At 35.7% G+C, this 19849-nt stretch overlaps 1 protein-coding gene across 4 annotated transcripts; it reads left to right on the forward strand.

The window, feature by feature from the left end:
* Positions 1–19426, forward strand: prokr1b (prokineticin receptor 1b). 4 transcript variants are annotated; one of them, XR_015505503.1, is made up of 6 exons: positions 75–336; positions 3620–3696; positions 5225–5702; positions 14483–15795; positions 15842–16565; positions 16977–19426. XR_015505503.1 is itself a non-coding variant. In NM_001431076.1 (4 exons), the coding sequence occupies exons 3-4, from the start codon at positions 5233–5235 to the stop codon at positions 15201–15203; spliced, it is 1191 nt and encodes a 396-aa protein (NP_001418005.1). In that variant the 5' UTR covers positions 1–336; positions 3620–3696; positions 5200–5232; the 3' UTR covers positions 15204–15824. The 4 variants fall into 4 exon arrangements, 2 of the variants coding, with proteins under 2 accessions (NP_001418005.1, NP_001418004.1); XR_015505504.1 differs by having other exon boundaries at positions 104–336; positions 5200–5702; NM_001431076.1 differs by lacking the exons at positions 15842–16565; positions 16977–19426 and having other exon boundaries at positions 1–336; positions 5200–5702; positions 14483–15824.
* The last annotated feature ends 423 nt before the right edge of the window (positions 19427–19849 follow it).

A 19849-nucleotide genomic window follows, 5' to 3' on the forward strand; every position in this document is an offset into this window, starting at 1 on the left:
CAGGAGGGCAAATAATTGTGGCTTTAACTGCATCCAGTGATCATATGAAATGGTGTGTAATAATAAGTGCACAGCTTTGTCTGTATTGTCGCGCGTCTCTTAGGGTCTCTTGAGTTTGGAGAGCGCGTCACTGCTGCTCATGAGCAGGAACTGCACACATCCACACTCAGCACAGTGAACAGAGACAAGGAATAAACACATCAGTGCTGGAAGACTTTCACATCTGCCACAAGAGGGAGAGAGAAGATGAAGACTCTGCACAGAGAATGAGCGTCTGAATGAGACGGACGCAGCCCAGCGGACACAATGACTCTCAATCACACAGCTTCAAAGTCGGTAAGCTAAACTTAATATTAATCCTAGCAGATAATGTCACACTCTGAATAAAAACGATTAATTAGATTTACTATAGTTTTTTTTTAAGGTAAGTGACTGCAAGCTATTTATATGTGCTGGATTTACACAAACAAATGAAGTTGAACATTACTACATTTAATTTCTTTAAATTCAGCCTATATTAATTGTTTAGTACTAAAAACAAAAAGTAAATCTAATGAATTATTTTTTATTTCAGTGCATAATCTGTCAGAATGTAGTATATTTCAGTGTTTAGTACTACACGGTTATTGTATATGTCTAACTACTATATGTGATAAAATTACTGTAGTATATTTCAGTATTCACTACAATATAATGTGGTAGGATTATTACAATATTTACCTTACAGCACCATACTACCATAGTACACTGCAAAAAACTGCTTGAAATAATGTGTTTGTCTTGTTTCTAGTCTAAATATCTACAAATTACTTAAATCAAGAAGCATTTTTAAGACAAAAAAAAACATATTGTCTTGTTTTTATAAATAATATGTCCAAATTTAAGTGAGTTTTTTTCTTCATTTGTGATTGTGTGACGTATGTGATTGTTTTGCTTAGCCAATTGTTGTTGCATTTCTGAAGTCTAGACACTATTTTTTGCATCTTGATTTCCCATCTTTATATTTTTGGACTAGAAATAAGACAAAACTCTTATAGGAACAGCATTTTTGCAGTATATTGACTTTATAGTGAATTGATAAACTGTACAGTGTGCACTGTAGTAAACTAGTATTTAGTTTGTTTCCACTTATTGTCCGTCATATGACAAGGACAAGACAAATTGTATGTATAGAGCACAGTTTGATACAACCATAGTTGATTCAAAGTGCTTTGCAGTAATACAAATACAATAAAATAAAAATTTGTATAACATATGAGAGAAAAATAATGTATGTATAAACTGAAATACAGATTTCAAATAGCTCAAAGCCTAGAGAGTGAAAGTGAATCTTTGAAATAGATTTAAAAGCATCTAATAAGCATGTTCTTGATTAAATGTTGAACTAATAAATACTGTAAATGTATTGTTTATTATTAGTTCATTCATTCATTCATTTTCTTGTCGGCTTAGTCTCTTTATTAATCCGGGGTCGCCACAGCGGAATGAACCGCCAACTTATCCAGCAAGTTTTTACACAGTGGATGCCCTTCCAGCCGCAACCCATCTCTGGGAAATCATTATTAGTTCCTAATAGTTATTACATTACCTTATGGAGTCTTCTTGTAAAATCTGACTCAAATAATTACGTTTAGATACATTCAACTAACCCGAAACAAAACCATTCATGACGAGTAAAAAGATGCAGAGAAACAATTTAGACTCATGCAATATAAAGCTGCAGAGAACTCTGCTTGATGTTAAAGCCATCTTTTCGAAGATAATTAAACGATTTGTATCTTGTATAAACTGTATTTAAAGTATTTTATCTGAAAAGTAGCTGAATTAGTCAAATGGTAATTTAATAGCTTAAAATCCCTATAAACCTCAATGCATGGATAATAGTAATCACACTATATTACTTTCAATTTAAGTCGAGTATAATGTTCTAGTTGTATTTTTATGTATTTTTTTCATTATATGTATATATTTCAAATGAATGACGTCAAATTTCGTGCATAGCATAATTTGATGTTATGTATTATTCATTTTAATGTTTCTTTCTGCAATTGTTAGACAAATCTAACTTTTAATATTTAAATAAAGTTATAAAGTTATATATATGCAATTTCTCTGCATCTCTGAATACATAACTTATATTTAATAAATATTTCTGAACCAATATTTAGTTGAAAAAATAGACATTCTACAGCTCCTCTAGTGTTAAACAGAGTTTTTCCATTCTTTATTTCATTCAGATGATTTCCGGGTCTGACGGGAGCACTTTTAGCTTAGCTTAGCATAGGTCATTGAATCAGATTAGACCATTAGCATCTCTCTCAAAAATGACCTAAAAGTTGTTATAACTTTCATATTTAAATATTCACTTCCATAATTACACTAAGAAAAATGGAAAATGAAAAACTCCTGTTTTTTTTTTTTTTTGCAATTAGGCAGCACTTTTAGCTTAGCTTAGCATAGATCATTGAATCAGATTAGACCATTAGCATCTCGATCAGAAATGAACTATCGTCTATAACTATATCTTGGAACTAATTGGTTATAGCATAGAAAATAATTAAGTTAAAGTTTAACAACTTTATTAATCCAACCAGGGGCAGGACAGTAGCATGATGACACAACAAACACATACAAAAACAAATCACTTACAAACAATATTAAAAAACACAATCCAGCATGCTTCACAGTGACTTCATAAATATAATAATACTACTAAAAACAACAATAAAGACAGACCCATAAATAAAATACTTTAAACTTAACAAAGGTGAGTTTATATCTATTAAAAGAGCATTAGATATAAATTCACCTTTGTTCCTGAGGCCATAAGGCTTTATAACCTTACATTCCAGCAAATTTAAAATTTCTAAAATGATGATTAAAATAGATGAAATATGCAAGCCAGGCTTGGGAATTGAAATATAAAAATAAAAGTACATCAGGTATTCAGTGTAGTTTCAATAAATTGACTGTTTGAATATTAGATCGATTACACGAGCTGGATTCAGTGGTCAGATGTGCTAGAAACAGCACTCTGTGGACACCTGCTGGTTACAAAGGGGTAATGCAAAAAAAAAAAAACGTACTAAAATTAAACAGATTGCTATTGTTAGTCGATGTGGATGCAAATATGTGTATTTTTATTGTTATCTTTATATTCATCGTACTTGATCAGATGGGGCTTTTGAAGTAACTTTTTTGGTGCAGCTATAGGACAAGACTGTGTTATAAAGGCGTCATCACTTACTTGCAAAAAAAAAAAGAAGAAAATCTGATACTATCATAAGCCTAATTTTTACAACATCACACTATTGAGCCGTTTGAATCTTTTTAGACATTATTAAACAGGTTGTTATACTGCTTGATGCTGATAGTTCCTTATTACATTATTCAACTTTTTATGTAAAGTCATGAACACACTCGTTTGCACAGAAAACAGTTTGACCTTTTTTCTGTCGTTTCATTTCTCCCAGAGGAAACAAAATCTGAAGTTTTAAAACAACCGCAAAACGAGCAGACTTTGCATTGCAGAATAAGGTCGATGTTCCAGTTATCCTGAAAAGGCATCAGTGTTTGTTTTGTGTTTTATGCATGGCTTCCAACTTATTAATCTGAAAAGGCAAGAAGTATCCTGGATCATGATGAGCGCTGACTGACCAGTAGATCAACACCTCACAGCTTCAGCACAAGTGTTGGGTGAGTTACTCCAAAAACAATTGTTTATTACTAATTACGACAATAAAATTGTATTTAAAGTATTTTATCTGAAAAGTAGCTGAATTAGTCAAATGGTAATTTAATAGCTTAAAATCCCTATAAACCTCAATGCATGGATAATAGTAATCACACTATATTACTTTCAATTTAAGTCGAGTATAATGTTCTAGTTGTATTTTTTATGTATTTTTTCCTTACATGTATATATTTCAAATGAATGACGTCAAATTTCGTGTATAGCATAATTTGATGTTATGTATTACTCATTTTAATGTTTCTTTCTGCAATTGTTAGACAAATCTAGCTTTTAATATTTGAATAAAGTTATAAAGTTATATATATGCAATTTCTCTGCATCTCTGAATACATAACTTATATTTAATAAATATTTCTGAACCAATATTTAGTTGTAAAAACAGACATTCTACAGCTCCTCTAGTGTTAAACAGAGTTTTTCCATTCTTTATTTCATTCAGATGATTTCCGGGTCTGACGGGAGCACTTTTAGCTTAGCTTAGCATAGGTCATTGAATCAGATTGGACCATTAGCATCCCTCTCAAAAATGACCAAAGAGTTGTTATAACTTTCTTATTTAAATATTCACTTCCATAGTTACACTAAGACCAACGGAAAAATGAAAAGTTACTATTTTATTGTAATTACACAGCACTTTTAGCTTAGCTTAGCATAAATAATTGAATCAGATTGGACCATTAGCATTTTGATCAGAAATGACCAAAGAGTTTTTATAATTCCCATATTTAAATATTCACTTCCATAGTTACACTAAGAAAAATGGAAAATGAAAAGTTACTATTTTATTGATATTATGCAGCACTTTTAGCTTAGCTTAGCATAGGTCATTGAATCAGATTAGACCATTAGCATCTCTCTCAAAAATGACCTAAGAGTTGTTATAACTTTCATATTTAAATATTCACTTCCATAGTTACACTAAGACCAACGGAAAAATGGAAAATTACTATTTTATTGTAATTACACAGCACTTTTAGCTTAGCTTAGCATAAATAATTGAATCAGATTGGACCATTAGCATTTTGATCAGAAATGACCAAAGAGTTTTTATAATTCCCATATTTAAATATTCACTTCCATAGTTACACTAAGACCAACGGAAAAATGAAAAGTTACTATTTTATTGATATTATGCAGCACTTTTAGCTTAGCTTAGCATAGGTCATTGAATCAGATTAGACCATTAGCATCTTGCTCCAAAAATGTAAAAGAATTAACTTTTCACTTTTGATCTGTCATCGCACAAGATAAAACAATGTCAAGCTTTAAATACGAAAATGACCAAATCTCTCTTTATGAGCGTAATGCTAATGGTCTAATCCGATTCAATGATCTATGCTAAGCTAAGCTAAAAGTGCTAAACCAACTGAATAGATTCAAAACTCCACTGTTTAATTTGAGTTATGAATTGAATGAAAATAAATTGTGTGTTTCTTTATTTACAGTACCTAATTACTTTGCATCTCACAGAAACAGCCATGCAGGACGCCAATATCAGCCACGTGGCAGCTGTATACGTGAGTCCTCACAGTCCCGTTCCTGTTCTGGATGTCCATGACTACACAGACTTTTACGACATGATGGACTACGGGGTCCCGGCGGAGGAGATGCCGGACACCACGCAGGGCCTGGCCTATTTTGTGGCCACCATCGTCATCGGTGTGGTTCTGGTCTGCATCATGCTGGTGTGCGGATTCGGAAACTTTGTGTTTATCGCCACTCTGGCCCGATATAAGAAGCTCAGAAACCTGACCAATCTGCTGATCGCCAACCTGGCCGTGTCGGACTTCATCGTGGCCGTGGTCTGTTGCCCGTTCCTGGTGGATTATTATGTGGTCAAGCAGCTGTCGTGGGATCATGGGAAGGTTTTGTGCGCCTCAGTTAATTACCTCAGGACTGTGTCTCTGTATGTGTCCACCAACGCCTTACTGGCCATCGCTGTCGACAGGTCAGTGGGATTTACATACTGTATACTAACCATGCACAAGATTAACATTTGCAGTTAGTTAGAAGAAAAATGTATGTATATTTTTAATTCTCAACACATTTCTAATCATTGATAACTCATAATAACTGATTTGTTTAATAACTCTGTCATGATGACAGCACATAATATTAGACTAGATATTCGTCAAGACACTAGTGTTCAGCTTAAAGGGACTTTAAAGGCTTCACTAGGGTAATTGTGTTGACAATGGGGGAAAAACAAGTCGTAAAGGAGCTAATAATAGCAATAACATTTCAAATAAAATAAAATAAAGTCAGTTTTACATTTAAAGATCTAATCTACAAGGAAAATAAGAGTTTCTCCATATAAATATTGTTAAAAAATAATTTATTTATATATTTATTTATACAACAGATCTGTCTGGTTCTTGAATCTGATTGGCTGATGGGCGTGTGATATTCTGCACCAAGCAGAGGACACTTTACAGTTTGACATATTGCAGCTGTTGGGCAACATAATGCACTTTTGAGGCTGTGTAGTTGTTTAGATTGCAACTATACAATTCATTTATAAGGATAGAGCCTATTTTCAAAATATTTATAATTTCTGAGAGACAGCAAGTCAGCGGCTATTAGACTGTCTTCGAACAAAGACGGTTGACAATGTTCATCCACAAGAGGATGACAGAGAACGCATAATAAGCCCTTAGAGGAGAAAAACAGCGTCATTTTAAACTACAGCTGATCAAATCATCAAACATATAAATGAACATATAAAACAAACATATAAATGACTTTCTAAGTCGTCTCTCTCATTTATTTTTTGTAGTGCTGCATTCATACCATGGTAATAATGTGATATTCTGACAGAGAAATATTGGGAAATCTCTGTAGACTGATGGCATTTCATGCTGTTCAGCCTTATAATCTTAAAATGTGTGCAAAATCAGCAGTTTTGTCATCACTTTAGACATTACGCTAGAGAATCATTCAAACACTAGCGCTGCAACGACGTTAGTGAATGAGCAGCAGCTTCTGAACACAATCTCACTGCAATTCTTAACTTTTTGATTTAGGGGCTAATTCAAATGAATTCGTACGATCTGATTCGTAAAATTTCGTACGATTTGCTCATCCCCTAATGACGGTTAGGTTTAGGGGTGGGATTAGGCAGGGCCGGCGCGTCCATAGAGGCGACCTAGGCGGCCGGCTAGGGCGGCAGTATAGAGAGGGCGGCATCCGCGACACCTCCCTTACCACCCCCGTCTTTAGTTATGTCCGCGACACCTCCCTCAACACCCACGTCCTCAGATATATTCGCGCATAGACGCAAGAATAAAGAGGGCGGCGTCAGCGACACCTCCATCAGCACCTGCATGTCCTCAGTTAAATCCGCGCCTCGGTTATATCCGCGTAGACGGCGACAGAATAGAGAGCGCGGTGTCCGCGACACCTCCCTCCCTCAGCAACCGCGCATCCTCAGTTATATCCGCGCATAGGGCGGCAGAATAGAGGTCCGCAACACCTCAGTTCATTTTCATAACCAGTCACTTTCGTTTTCACATTGGGGTTGAGGGCGGCGTGATCGTCCTCTGCCTAGAGCGGCAGTTCAGCTTGCTCTGGCCCTGGGGTTAGGTGCCACACCTCCTTTTTAAAATCGTACAATTTACGAATGATGAAATAGCCACTAAACTGTCAAAAGGTAAAATACTTGCATTTTCTCTTGATCAGGCTGGCTGTTCTGATGTCAGCTGCAGATGTGAAGAAATGGTGGAGAAAAGTAGTTTATAATACAAAAGAGTTTTGAGACTCCGCGTTTGATTAGCTTTTTTATATACTTGATTATGCTGTCAGACTGTTGTAAACGCAATATTGTATATTTAATTACTTGATTGTAATTTGTCAATTAGTAGAATTACATATGCTTTTTTCTTTTCTAAAAGTTTTGTCAAGATCCCCAACTAAGAAATAATCAATATCTAATTCTTTACATGTAAATGTAAATTGTTAAGATTGTAATAAAATGTTCAATCATCATCATCATCATCCATCTCCAGTTCAAATGACCACTGCTGAGAGTGTTCATAAGGTTAATTAATAAGTGAAGTTTCACAAACTTTTCTCTCCATTTATACGCATTTATTTGGAAAGGCAGGGTCATGCGTTAAGTTTAACAAGTGCTGATTATACAGAGGAACAGTTCAGACAATTAATTAAATGCTAGATAAAGAAGGAGGAGTGTTTTATTTACCTTTTTGGAGAGAAGAATATTTCTGAGTGTGGTTCCACATTGTGGAAAGCAGACTTCATGAATGCACAATGTTTTTTATTTGACTATTTTAATGTTGTTGTTTTATTAATAGATATGGAGTGATTGTAAGAAAGTGTTTGGTGTAAATGTGCAAAAACTAGTGCAAGTGTTGGTTGAAGTGTCAGAGAGATTTTAAAAAAAAAGTGTGTTTTCTACAGGTGGTTTGTCAAGCCCACTCACCTGTGTGAGGCACACTCAGAACTGCAGAATGATGATAGCTAATTATGACTTCATTTATTTTCGTTCGGCTGAGTTCCTTTTTTATCAGGAGTAGCCACTAGCGGATTGAACCGCCAGCTATTTCAGCATGAGTTTTACACAGCGGATGCCCTTTCAGCTGTAACCCAGTTCTGGGAAATGCCCATACACACTCGTTCACACTCATTTTGGCCAATTTAGTTAATAAATTCCCCTATAGCGCATGTGTTTGGACTGTGGGAGAAACCACAGCACCCGGAGGAAACCCATGCCAACACAGGGAGAACATGCAAACTCCACACAGAAACACCAACTGACCTGGCTGTGACTCGAATCAGCGACCTTCTTGCTGTGAGGCCACAGTGCTAATCACTGAATCACAGTGCTGCCCCATTATCACTTAAATTATTAAAACTATAATGCATAATAAACATTAAAAGTTATGATCATCCACACAGTGAGAAAATATCATGCACAATTAAACTCCATTAGATTCAAATGCAAAGCTGTCTTTTCATCGAAAGATAAATACAGGCTTCATTAAAAAATGTTCATCAGTCTTGAAAACCTCTCCTACATTCAGAAGTTTGAGTCTGAGTTATGCTCTGTGTGTTTTTTTCTCACCTCAACCCATTTCACTGTTAATGGTGGCGTAAGAAAGCCTGTCTGGAATATTTCTCTAATAGCATATGTGATTCCCTCGGGTCCTCAAACACACAATGTCTTTATGCAGGTATTTTTTTAACATATTCTCTGGTGCATGTATTACAGGTGGCTTGAGGAAATCATAATAATAATAATGCACTTTCTCCTCTAAAAGCATGTAATGGAATAAAGCATTAGGAAACACCGACAATATTACTGTGCAAATTAGTCTTAGATCAGAGAGCTGCAAATGGGCTCAAAGAAGAAAATACATTTCAGCTCCTCTACTATTTCCAGAGCAGTGTGACGTCAGGTCTGTTTCATTCCTCAAATCTGAATATCTCGTAAAATTTCCCCTGATGCTACATCTAAATAAGACATTTCACACAGTCATTACACTGTAAAACATGTAAGAGTTAACTCAACTTAAAATTGTAAGTCAACTTTCTGCGCCAGGGCCGGAGTGGGACTCCTTTTCAGCCCTGGAGTTTCAAGCCTCAGACCGGCCCACCTCAGTTCATGACTGACTATATTAAAATAAGGTCATTTCCAATTCAGTTTCTAATTACACTATCACGTCTTTTTTTGAGAAAAAAACTGCTTTAGAACTTTAAATGTTCAACAACCCTAACAGTATTATATGTCTTAACAATAAAAATAAAAAAAATAAAAATTACTCAGACAAGGATCGAACCCGGGTCCGCGGTGCCTAAAACTAACTTGCTATCCACTGAACTACAACAGAGACAATAGAATAGAGGAGTAGAGCTGCGGTAAAATAATGAATAAAAAGGCTGTGGTCAAGTAAATAAATAAATTAATTTAAAAAGAGTGACTGCTGAGAGCAACCAATTCTGGAGCTTTGGATACCGGCTCTCGCGGCCAAAAAATTCTCCCGGTCCTCCCGATTAGCCAATCCGGGCCTGTTCTGCGCAGTCTTTTTTTTTTAGTTGACTCAACTTTTAACCTCTAACTGGAGTAAACTAAACTGATCTAACTTGAGCAAGTTGCCTTACAGTTTTAAGTTGTCAACTTTTTTACAGTGTAGTTTGTTCAAACCTGATCACACATCTTTTTTTGCAGAGCATGTATACTGAGCTAAAGTTCATTTCCTGAAGTAAATATAACGCTAAAAATACACTCACCGGCCACTTTAATAGGTACACCTTACTAGTACGGGGTTGGAGCCTCTTTTTTTTGCCCTCAGAACTACCTTAATCCTACATGGCAGAGATTCAACAAGCTGCTGGAAATATTCCTCAGAGATTTTGCTCCATATTGACATGACAGCATCACACAGTTGCTGCAGAGTTGTCGGCTGCACATCTATTATTCATTGTTTATCAGTGCAAATATACTGTATGCATACTGTATAATATTTAAGCATTTTTTAAATGTATGAATATGCTTTACATTTATAATATGCTTTTGAATTGCATTTTGACACCTTCATCTTTCCTCCAACAACTGTTAACCTTGATAAGCTTGAAAAAGTGACTTTAATGACTTTTTAAATAGTGTAAAGTGCTATAGTGTGTGGGCTGGTGTTGTATATTACACTACAGAAACCTTGTAATAAACTGCATCAAGTTTTCTGTTATTTTACACTCTTATTTCTCTAGATAATAATTCTTTTACGTTATTATTGCAAACTACTAAATTCACTTTGTCAAACTGTAGAGATTTTTAAAATTAAAAACTGACAGGTAACCAGTGCAATGCCTTTAATGCAGGTGTAACGTCATGAAATATATCAACAGCTTCTGATGGAGGATATAAACAATCACAATTGCATTGATATTGAGCATCACAAATATAACGATACAACAACAGTTCGACAACACAAGTGTGTAGATGTCTGAAAAACCCTTCTGTGTGATGAACTAATCACAGACTCAAATCTCAAGCTGTCTCGCATCTTAACAAACCTCAGATCGACAGCTGAGCAAAAGCCTCCTCTGCTAATTTGAAGATGCCACTTTAGACAGACGCTGAACTGATTTGCTGAAGTAAACAGCATATTGTCTGAAGTAGAATAGAGTATGAGAGAATAAGAGAGAAGTTTGACAATTTGGAGTTTGCATGTTCTCCCTGTGTTGGCGTGGGTTTCCTCCGGGTGCTCCGGTTTCCCCCACAGTCCAAACACATGCGCTATAGGGGAACTGATCAAATAAATTGGCCGTAGTTTATGAGTGTGTGTGTGTGTGTGTTAATGAATGTGTATGGGTGTTTCCCCTTACTGGGTTGCAGCAGGAAGGGTTTAACATGTACTGGAATAGTTGGTGGTTCATTCTGCTGTGGTGACCTCTGAAATAGAGACTAAGCTGCGGGAAAATGATTGAATTTTGATTTCTTCCATGCTTTATTAACAGTTTTCAAATGACTCTGAACAGGACAGATCACTCAGTATTTTCCATTCCTGCCCACCAGCCGGCGTACACACTGTGATATTCAAGTCTTTGTGCTTTTCTCTTGGTATTTTACAGCCTCTCATTAAGCACTTCTGAGATCTTTGTGTGGCTTTCATGTATTTTTCATTGTGATTAACATTTTGGGCCCACACGCCAGAGAAATGCGCAATGACTTTGAGCGGTGTTAACTTCTATAATTATCTAAATTGACATTTTAAAAACGAGGCGCTGGAACAGCAGTGAGTGAATTAAATGTAGAAGGGCAGCACTATAGCACTGCAAGGATTTCAGTCTGGTTCAAAAGACTGGCGGGTGGTTGATGAATAAAATCAGTGGTGGGTTTTCCTGTAATGATGCTCCAGGCACAATCAGACTCATTGGCACCCTTAAATGCACTGCTGCTCAAGTGACCATGGCTTTAAACTTTTGTTTGAAAAAGGTCCTTATGTCCACCTCTTTTTTTTTTTTTTTGCTTTGCCATCCTCACTTGCGTGTCACCCATCTCACACACCTTTCATTCTTGCACGGTGAACATTTCCTGTAGTTTTGGCGGTAACTTCTCAAAAAAAAAATAGTTGAATGAACATGATTTAATCGTGGCACCCTTTATGCATCTAATCCAATCAAGTAAACCTGAACTGCTTTGAACATGTTGTATGAACACAAAGCACATTTGCAGATAAAGCGTGGTTTCAATATGTCAGTCTAACTTCTTTGCAACTAATTGACTCAAAATGTTTGTGTTGTGTTATTCTAATTAAAATGATTCTGATTTACTCAATGTAACACTAAAGCTTTACTTTAACAAATAACAAAATTATGTTCAATATTGTTGTTTAAATTACATTTTTAAATGGCAATACTATGAAGCAAGATTTAAAATTAAGTAATTCAACACAAAAAGGACAGAAAACATGTTTTATATATATATATCTTTTATTATTTGATCAATTAATATATATATATATATATATATATATATATATATATACATATACATATATATATATATATATATATATATATATACATACATATATATATATATATATATATATATGTATGTATGTATATATATATATATATATATATATATATATATATATATATATATATACGTATATATATATATATATATATATATATATATATATATATATATATATATATATACATATATATACATATATATATATATATATATATATATATATATATATATATATATATATATATATATATATATATACGTATATATACATACATATATATATATATATATATACATATATACATATATATATATATATATATATACATATATATATATATATATATATACGTATATATATATATATATACATATATATATATATATATATATATACGTATATATATATATATATATATATATATATATATATATATATATATATATATATATATATACGTATATATATATATATATATATATATATATATATATATATATATACGTATATATATATATATATATATATATATATATATATATATATATATATATATATATATATGTATGTATATATACGTATATATATATATATATATATATATATATATATATATATATATATATATATATATATATATATATATACGTATATATATATACACGTATATATACACGTATATTTATATATATATATATATATATATATATATATATATATATATATATATATATATATATATATATATATATATATATATATATATATATATATATTTCTTTTATTATAGCCTTTAGCAGGCACCAATCACATATTCTGATACAAAATGTTATATAATATCCAAAATTGTAATATGCAATATAAAATGTATAAGAAACATTTAGCCAACAAAATAACCTTGGCTCTTAAGAAAACTGATCCCCAAGCAATACCTGTAGGACGTTAACATCATTTTTTTTTACCAATTGAGTTTAAACAGCTTTCTTCACTTTGGTACTCCTATTCAAAATGTAAAAGTATAAAATGTATAGGAAACATATAGGCAACAACATAACATGCATAACATTCAAGCTCTTGGGAAAACCAATTCCCAAACTGTGCCGAAAACACGCGGTGATGCTTCTTCTTGTTGTTTTCATATGGTGACATCCAAATGCACTACCGCCACCTACTGATATGCGCCAAGTGACTCTCCAGAGTGAGAGTTGTTGATTTGAAGCGTCTCAGTCTCATTGAATCAACATGTTCTGATCAAATTCATTTGACTATTTCTTGATTCAGTTTCAAATAACATGAATTAATCATTTAACCTATGTAAACTTGATCTGTTCTTTTCAATCTGACAAATTTTTATTTTGTAAATCCAAAACATGCCTAGTTGATTTTTTTGAGTGTAGCGACAGCCTCTCACTTTACAGTAGAGGAAGGCACGGCCAATCACAATGTTCAAATGTGTTTGGGGCAGTAGGACTTGAGCAGAGAATGTGATTTAATCCTTTCTGCATGACTGCATTTTTTAAAGCGAATTCAAGATCACACTTTATTATGACAGTCCGTTTGTTGAATTTAAGGGCGTACACACACTATGCTATCCGTACCATGCCCAGGCCTGTTTCCCGGATCGCTTGAGAAGTGTGAGTGAGCTGAATCGGGCTCTGAGCGCGGTTCACTTGGGCTTTTGGTATGCTTGTGTGTGAGTGCAAAACGCGGCTGAGCCCAAAACTGAAAGTGTAACCCCTCTGGTCCTACACCATCCAACCCGCTCTAAGCTGTATCGAACCAACGACCTTCCGCATCGGAGTCGCTTGCTCTAACAAGGAGGCTAAAGACCATAACGTCTAGCGTCTGTCACTAAAGCACCTTTAGAGGTCAGAGGAGTGAGGTTTACCTGCACAGCACTTACAAGCTGGCCTTTGTTACAAAAGCAAGACGTGACTTTTAAGGGGCTGTTTCATATGGATTTATTAATCATTTGTACTGTTCAGTGAATGCAAACTGCCATAGTTTATTAAATATGCAAACCCCTCGCTGCACCTTCAGCAAACCTCCTAATTCCTGCAGCACGAGGGCTTAATGATTGTTTATGAGCAATAATAAAGTAATATTTACTTTAACTGGACGTATAAATATTCATAAATAAGATGTAAGATGTTGGTGACTATTAAACACGTCTTTAAAAAGCATCCCTTGCCTCCAGATGTTTGACTGTGGTCTCTGTGTTCAGGTATATGGCCATCGTTCATCCTCTGAGGCCCAGAATGAAGCACCAGACGGCGTACTGTTTGATCACAGGAGTGTGGGTCGTCCCGGTGCTCATCTCCATCCCGTCGGCATACTTCGCATCTGCCACCAAAGTCCCGCACGGAGCGAACCACAGCAAAACCTTCTGCGCACAGATCTGGACGGTGGACCAGCAGCTCTACTACCGCTCCTATTACTTGTTCATTTTCGCGGTGGAGTTTGTGGGACCGGTGCTCACCATGGCTTTGTGTTACCTGCGTATTTCTAAAGAGTTGTGGTTTAAGAGCGTGCCGGGTTTCCAGACGGAGCAGATTCGTAAACGTCTGCGATGTCGGAGGAAAACCGTGATGGTGCTTATTGGGATCCTCACGGCTTATATCCTCTGCTGGGCTCCGTATTACGGTTACACCATCCTGCGGGACTTCCATCCGACGCTTATTTCACGGGAGAAGAACTCACTGGTGGCTTTTTACATCATCGAGTGCATCGCGATGAGCAACAGCATGATCAACACCTTCTGCTTCGTCAGCGTCAAGAATAACACGGTGAAATACTTCAAGCGGATCGTTCTGCTGCGCTGGAAATCCACCTACACCTCCAGGAAGAGCACAGAGGAGACGGACATCCACCCGCAGACGCACAGCGAATGTAGGAAGGGAGCAGAAATCAGCGTCTGTCACGTCACTCATATTACTGACGATTAAAGACTTCGGCTGCACTTTATTTAACGGTACCATTCTTACTGTACAAATCACAGGAGTCAAAGGTCACATTGAAGTGCTTTGACTTTAAATTGATGTTTGATGTAATCTCAACTAAAACATGAAGAGAGGGCGGGGCATATAGTAGCCCCTCCCCTTTTTTGAAAAACAGCCAATAGCATTTTGTTTTTATCACAGCTCTCAGCGACTTTCACGTCACTCATATTACTGATGATTAGAGACTGTGGTCACGCTTTAATTTAAGGGTACAATTCTTGCTATTAAAGTCATGATTTTGTCTTTTGTGAACCGATTGGATGATTGGAAGATGGGCGTGGCTAACAAAATAGGAAGATTGACATACAAAAGCAGTTCAGAAACAAGACCTGCACTGATAGCCTCACCCTAAATGACTCATAGCCCCACCTTAAATAAATAATATCTCCGCCTTAAAGGACTGATAGCTCCTCCCTTAATGACTGATAACCCTGGCCTAAATTACTAATAGCCTTACCCTAATAGGTTAATATCTTCAGCTTCAGTGATTGATGTCTCCTCCCAAAAATAACTGATGGCTCCTCCCTAAATGACTTATGTCTCCTCCCTAAATGACTGATAGCTCCTCCCTACATGACTGATAGCTCCTCCCTACATGACTGATAGCTCCTCCCTAAATGACTGATAGCCTCAGCCTTAATGACTGATAGCTCCTCCCTAAATGACTGATGTCTCCTCCCTACATGACTGATAGCTCCTCCCTACATGACTGATAGCTCCTCCCTAAATGACTGATAACCTCAGCCTTAATGACTGATGTCTCCCAAAATGACTAATAGCTCCTCCCTAAAGGATTATTAGCCTCGACCCAAATTACTGATAGCCCCACCCTAAATGACTGATAGCTCCTCCCTAAATTATTGATAGCCCTATCCTAAATGATTGATGTCTCCTCCCTAGATGTCTGATAGCCACACCCTAAATTACTGTCTCTTCCCTAAATGACTGACAGCCCCACCTTAAATAAATAATATCTCCGCCTTAAAGGACTGATAGCTCCTCCGTAAATGACTGATAACCCTGGCCTAAATGACTGATAGCCCTGCCCTAATGGGTTTATACCCTCAGCCTCAGTGATTGATGTCTCCTCCCAAAAATAACTTATGGCTCCTCCCTAAATGACTGATAGCCTCAGACTTAATGACTGATAGCTCCTCCCTAAATTATTGATAGCCCTATCCTAAATGATTGATGTCTCCTCCCTAGACGTCTGATAGCCACACCCTAAATCAGGGGTTCCCAAACTTTTCAGCCCGCAACCCCCAAAATGACAATGCCAGTGACTCGTGACCCCCAATATTTTCTAAGGTGGTGGTTATAAATACAGAAACCTTGTATGCAATGACGCACACACACCAATAGACCCAAGTCTATTCTTTGTTGTTGTTTTTTATGTATGTCAGTGCTGTAAATGGGCTAGAAAGTTTAACCTGGTGTTATAAAATCAATCTGCTGCATCTGACAGTATTGCTGTGTCTTTAGTATAATGTAATTAACCGAGAAGTTGCAATCCAATAGAACTATTAACTATAAGCTACTATAGTAACTATATAGTTTATTGTAACTATAAACTACTATTTTTTTCTCTTCAGTAGGTTATTGATAAAATACAGTAAGTCTTAAGGTTTAATAAAAATTAATTGATTTTTGAAAATCACCAGGCGACCCCCCTTCATTGTCCCGCGACCCCTCAGGGGGGGTCCCGACCCCCACTTTGAGAACCTCTGCCCTAAATGATCGATAGCCCCACCTTAATGTCTGATGGCTCCACCCCAAATAACTGATAGCCCCACCCTAAATTATTAATAGCTCCATCCTAAATGACTGATAGCCCCGCCCTGAATGATAGCTCCAGCCTAAATGGCTGATAGCTCCTCCTTAAATGGCAGATGGCTCGTAGCTAAAGGATTAATAGCCCAAGTCATTTTGTGGAAATGTTATGATTTTTGATTAAATATTCTGAGGGCAATTTAATTTTTTACAAAATAATAAAGTGCGCAGAAACGTTATTCACAACAAGCACTACTCCTGTATTTACATCTAAAAATAAGAAAATTAAAATATGATTTTAAAGGTGTCATAGAGTGCATTGATTCAATAAGTTAAACTGTTGGCTTTGATCTCTCTGCCTCTCCTGTTTTCAAAATAAGAGTCCCACATACAAAGTAATTTTAATATAAGCTTAGATACATTAAAAAGAATAGGCGGAAAAATCTTTTTGTTTCTAATCTTAGTAATTAAACGTTGTCTGAGGTGTGCATGTTAATGATCGTGTGTGAAACTTAACTGTGTTTTGTTCAGATCAGCCTGTTTTTCACTGGGATTTTACATTTATGGGATTTACATGAGAACGAGGACACTTGTATGTGTATGGCTTACACCATGTAAAAGCCATGCACTAAACCCTTATTATTCAGCTTTGCCTGGGTTTTTTCAGTTTTCATAATATGCCACCTTTAACTAATATAATAGACTTTTAGCTTAATAAACTCCTAATTTGCTGCTTATTAATAATAATAGTTGGGTTTAGATGTTGGATAAGGAATGTAGAATAAGATACATTCATAATACGTGCTTTATAAGTACTAATAAACACCCGATATCTTAATAATAGGCAGAAAATTAGACACGATAATGAGAATTGGTACTCAAATTGAAGTGTTACCTAGATTTCTTAATATGCTGATTATTCTGCATAATGACTGGCATTGTGCTTTCGATGGTTTTAGTAAAAAGAAGTTTTTTTTTCTTGTAAAATGTGGTATTTATGTATTTTGTATGCGTATGTGTTTATAAAACAGCAGTTTTTTGCACATTTGTTTTTCTCTTAAACTCGCACTGTAAGGCATTGTGAATGACACGTGGATTAAAAACAGTAGTACAACATAATCTGATGTGTTTTTTGCTAAATACTTACAGAAATACACTACCTGACTAAAGTCTTGTGGTGGATCTCAGTTGTAAGAGTATTAAATAATAACTTGACCTCTAGTTGATGATGTGTAAAAGTGTCAGAAGGTGGATTTCTCTGCTGGATCATCTGCTGATCTGCATCCCAATCATCACCAATACTGCAGAGGACCTACTGGAACCAGCATGGACCAAGATTCTCACAGAAATCAGTCAAGTTTGGTGAAGGAGAAATCATGGTTTGGGGTACATTCAGTATGGAGAGATCTGCAACATCAACAGCCTGAGGTATCAAGACATCTGTGCTGCCCATTACATTACAAACCACAGGAGAGGGACAATTCTCCAGCAGGATAGCGCTCCTGCTCATACTTCAGCCTCCACATCAAAGCTCCTGAAGGTCAAGCTGCTGCAGGATTGGCCAGCCCAGTCACCAGACATCAACATTATTGAGCTGATGAAGGAGGAGGCGTTGAAGATGAACACAGAGACCCTTGATGAACTCTGGGATCCTGCTGAAGGCTTTCTTCTTCATTCCAGATGACTTTATTAATCAGTGATGTGAGTCATGTCAGAGATGTATGGATGCAGTCCTCCAAGCTCATGATGGAGTCAGACACAATATTCATTCTGTCTCCACTGCAGCAGGACTTTATATTCTATACTGGACATTATTTCTGTTCAGTGATGAGACTTTAGTCTGAGCAGAGTCAGACCGCACTGTCCTCATCAAATCAGTCAACATCAAGACATGATCAGATTTATTGAGCTCAAATCAGCAAAATCTAGAGGCCTTCACCTTTCATAGAGACACTTCTGACACCAAATCATCAACTAGAGTCCTGTTATTATCTGTTGATTCTTAATCTTGGATAGGCGACAAGACTTTTGTCAGGTTGTGTATTTGTTTAAAGAGACTAAACACCATTCGCAATGCTTTATGAGAGTATGCTGATCTTCTTATTGACGTTTGTGATGTCTTGTTAATTCTCTGATTGGTAGATAGGTTTATTTGGATTATGGGTAATGTAGTCTTTACACATTTAAATGAAAATGTTTTTTAATCACTCAAACGGTTCATTTGATATTGGTACAGATCAGCTTTTCTCCTGAATAATGTGGCTTTGTTGATTTGCGATGTCTTTTTACAGTGTAAAGCTTTGTTTTCTCCTCAGTTCTGGAACATTTGCTGTCTTTTGTGTTGGTCGATACAGTATTTGCATGCTTTCTAGACAAATAAAGTTGAATCTGAAAACCAAGCGCCATTTAGAGTCTTCCAATATTAATTTAAGGAGCGTCATCGATCAGTTTAGAGGTAATGATGAGCCTTTCGATCTGCAAGTTGTATTTCTGCATGCTCTTTAAAAGCAAGGTCTCTATTTATCTCAAGTCCAAGGACACTTCGCACATAATTCACAGATTCAGTCGATAGCAAACTCGTAGCTCTTTTAAACATGTCTTTTAAACCCTGATTTTTATTGCAGACAGCTTTTATGTAGCTGTGATATATATTCAATATATTCAAAGATGATTCTTTGGATTTACTCGATTTTTTTAACGTTAAGTGGTTGTAAACAATTTTTTTGGGCTGAATTTAAACAAACAAATTAAGTTGAACATTATTAAACTTCATTTGTTTGTTTAAAATCAACACAAATAAATTGTTTGCAACAGTTCTGCAT

This window comes from Danio rerio, chromosome 13 (genome assembly GCF_052040795.2).
Source record: "Danio rerio strain M-AB ecotype USA chromosome 13, GRCz13ab, whole genome shotgun sequence".
Lineage (NCBI taxonomy): Eukaryota > Metazoa > Chordata > Actinopteri > Cypriniformes > Danionidae > Danio > Danio rerio.

Excerpts from the sequence above, each read along its gene's own strand:
- prokr1b (NM_001431076.1), top strand. The coding sequence starts at position 5,233 with ATGCAGGACGCCAATATCAGCCACGTGGCAGCTGTATACGTGAGTCCT. Across the intron at positions 5,703-14,482 it reads CTGGCCATCGCTGTCGACAG|GTATATGGCCATCGTTCATC; the intron begins GTCAGTGGGATT and ends CTCTGTGTTCAG.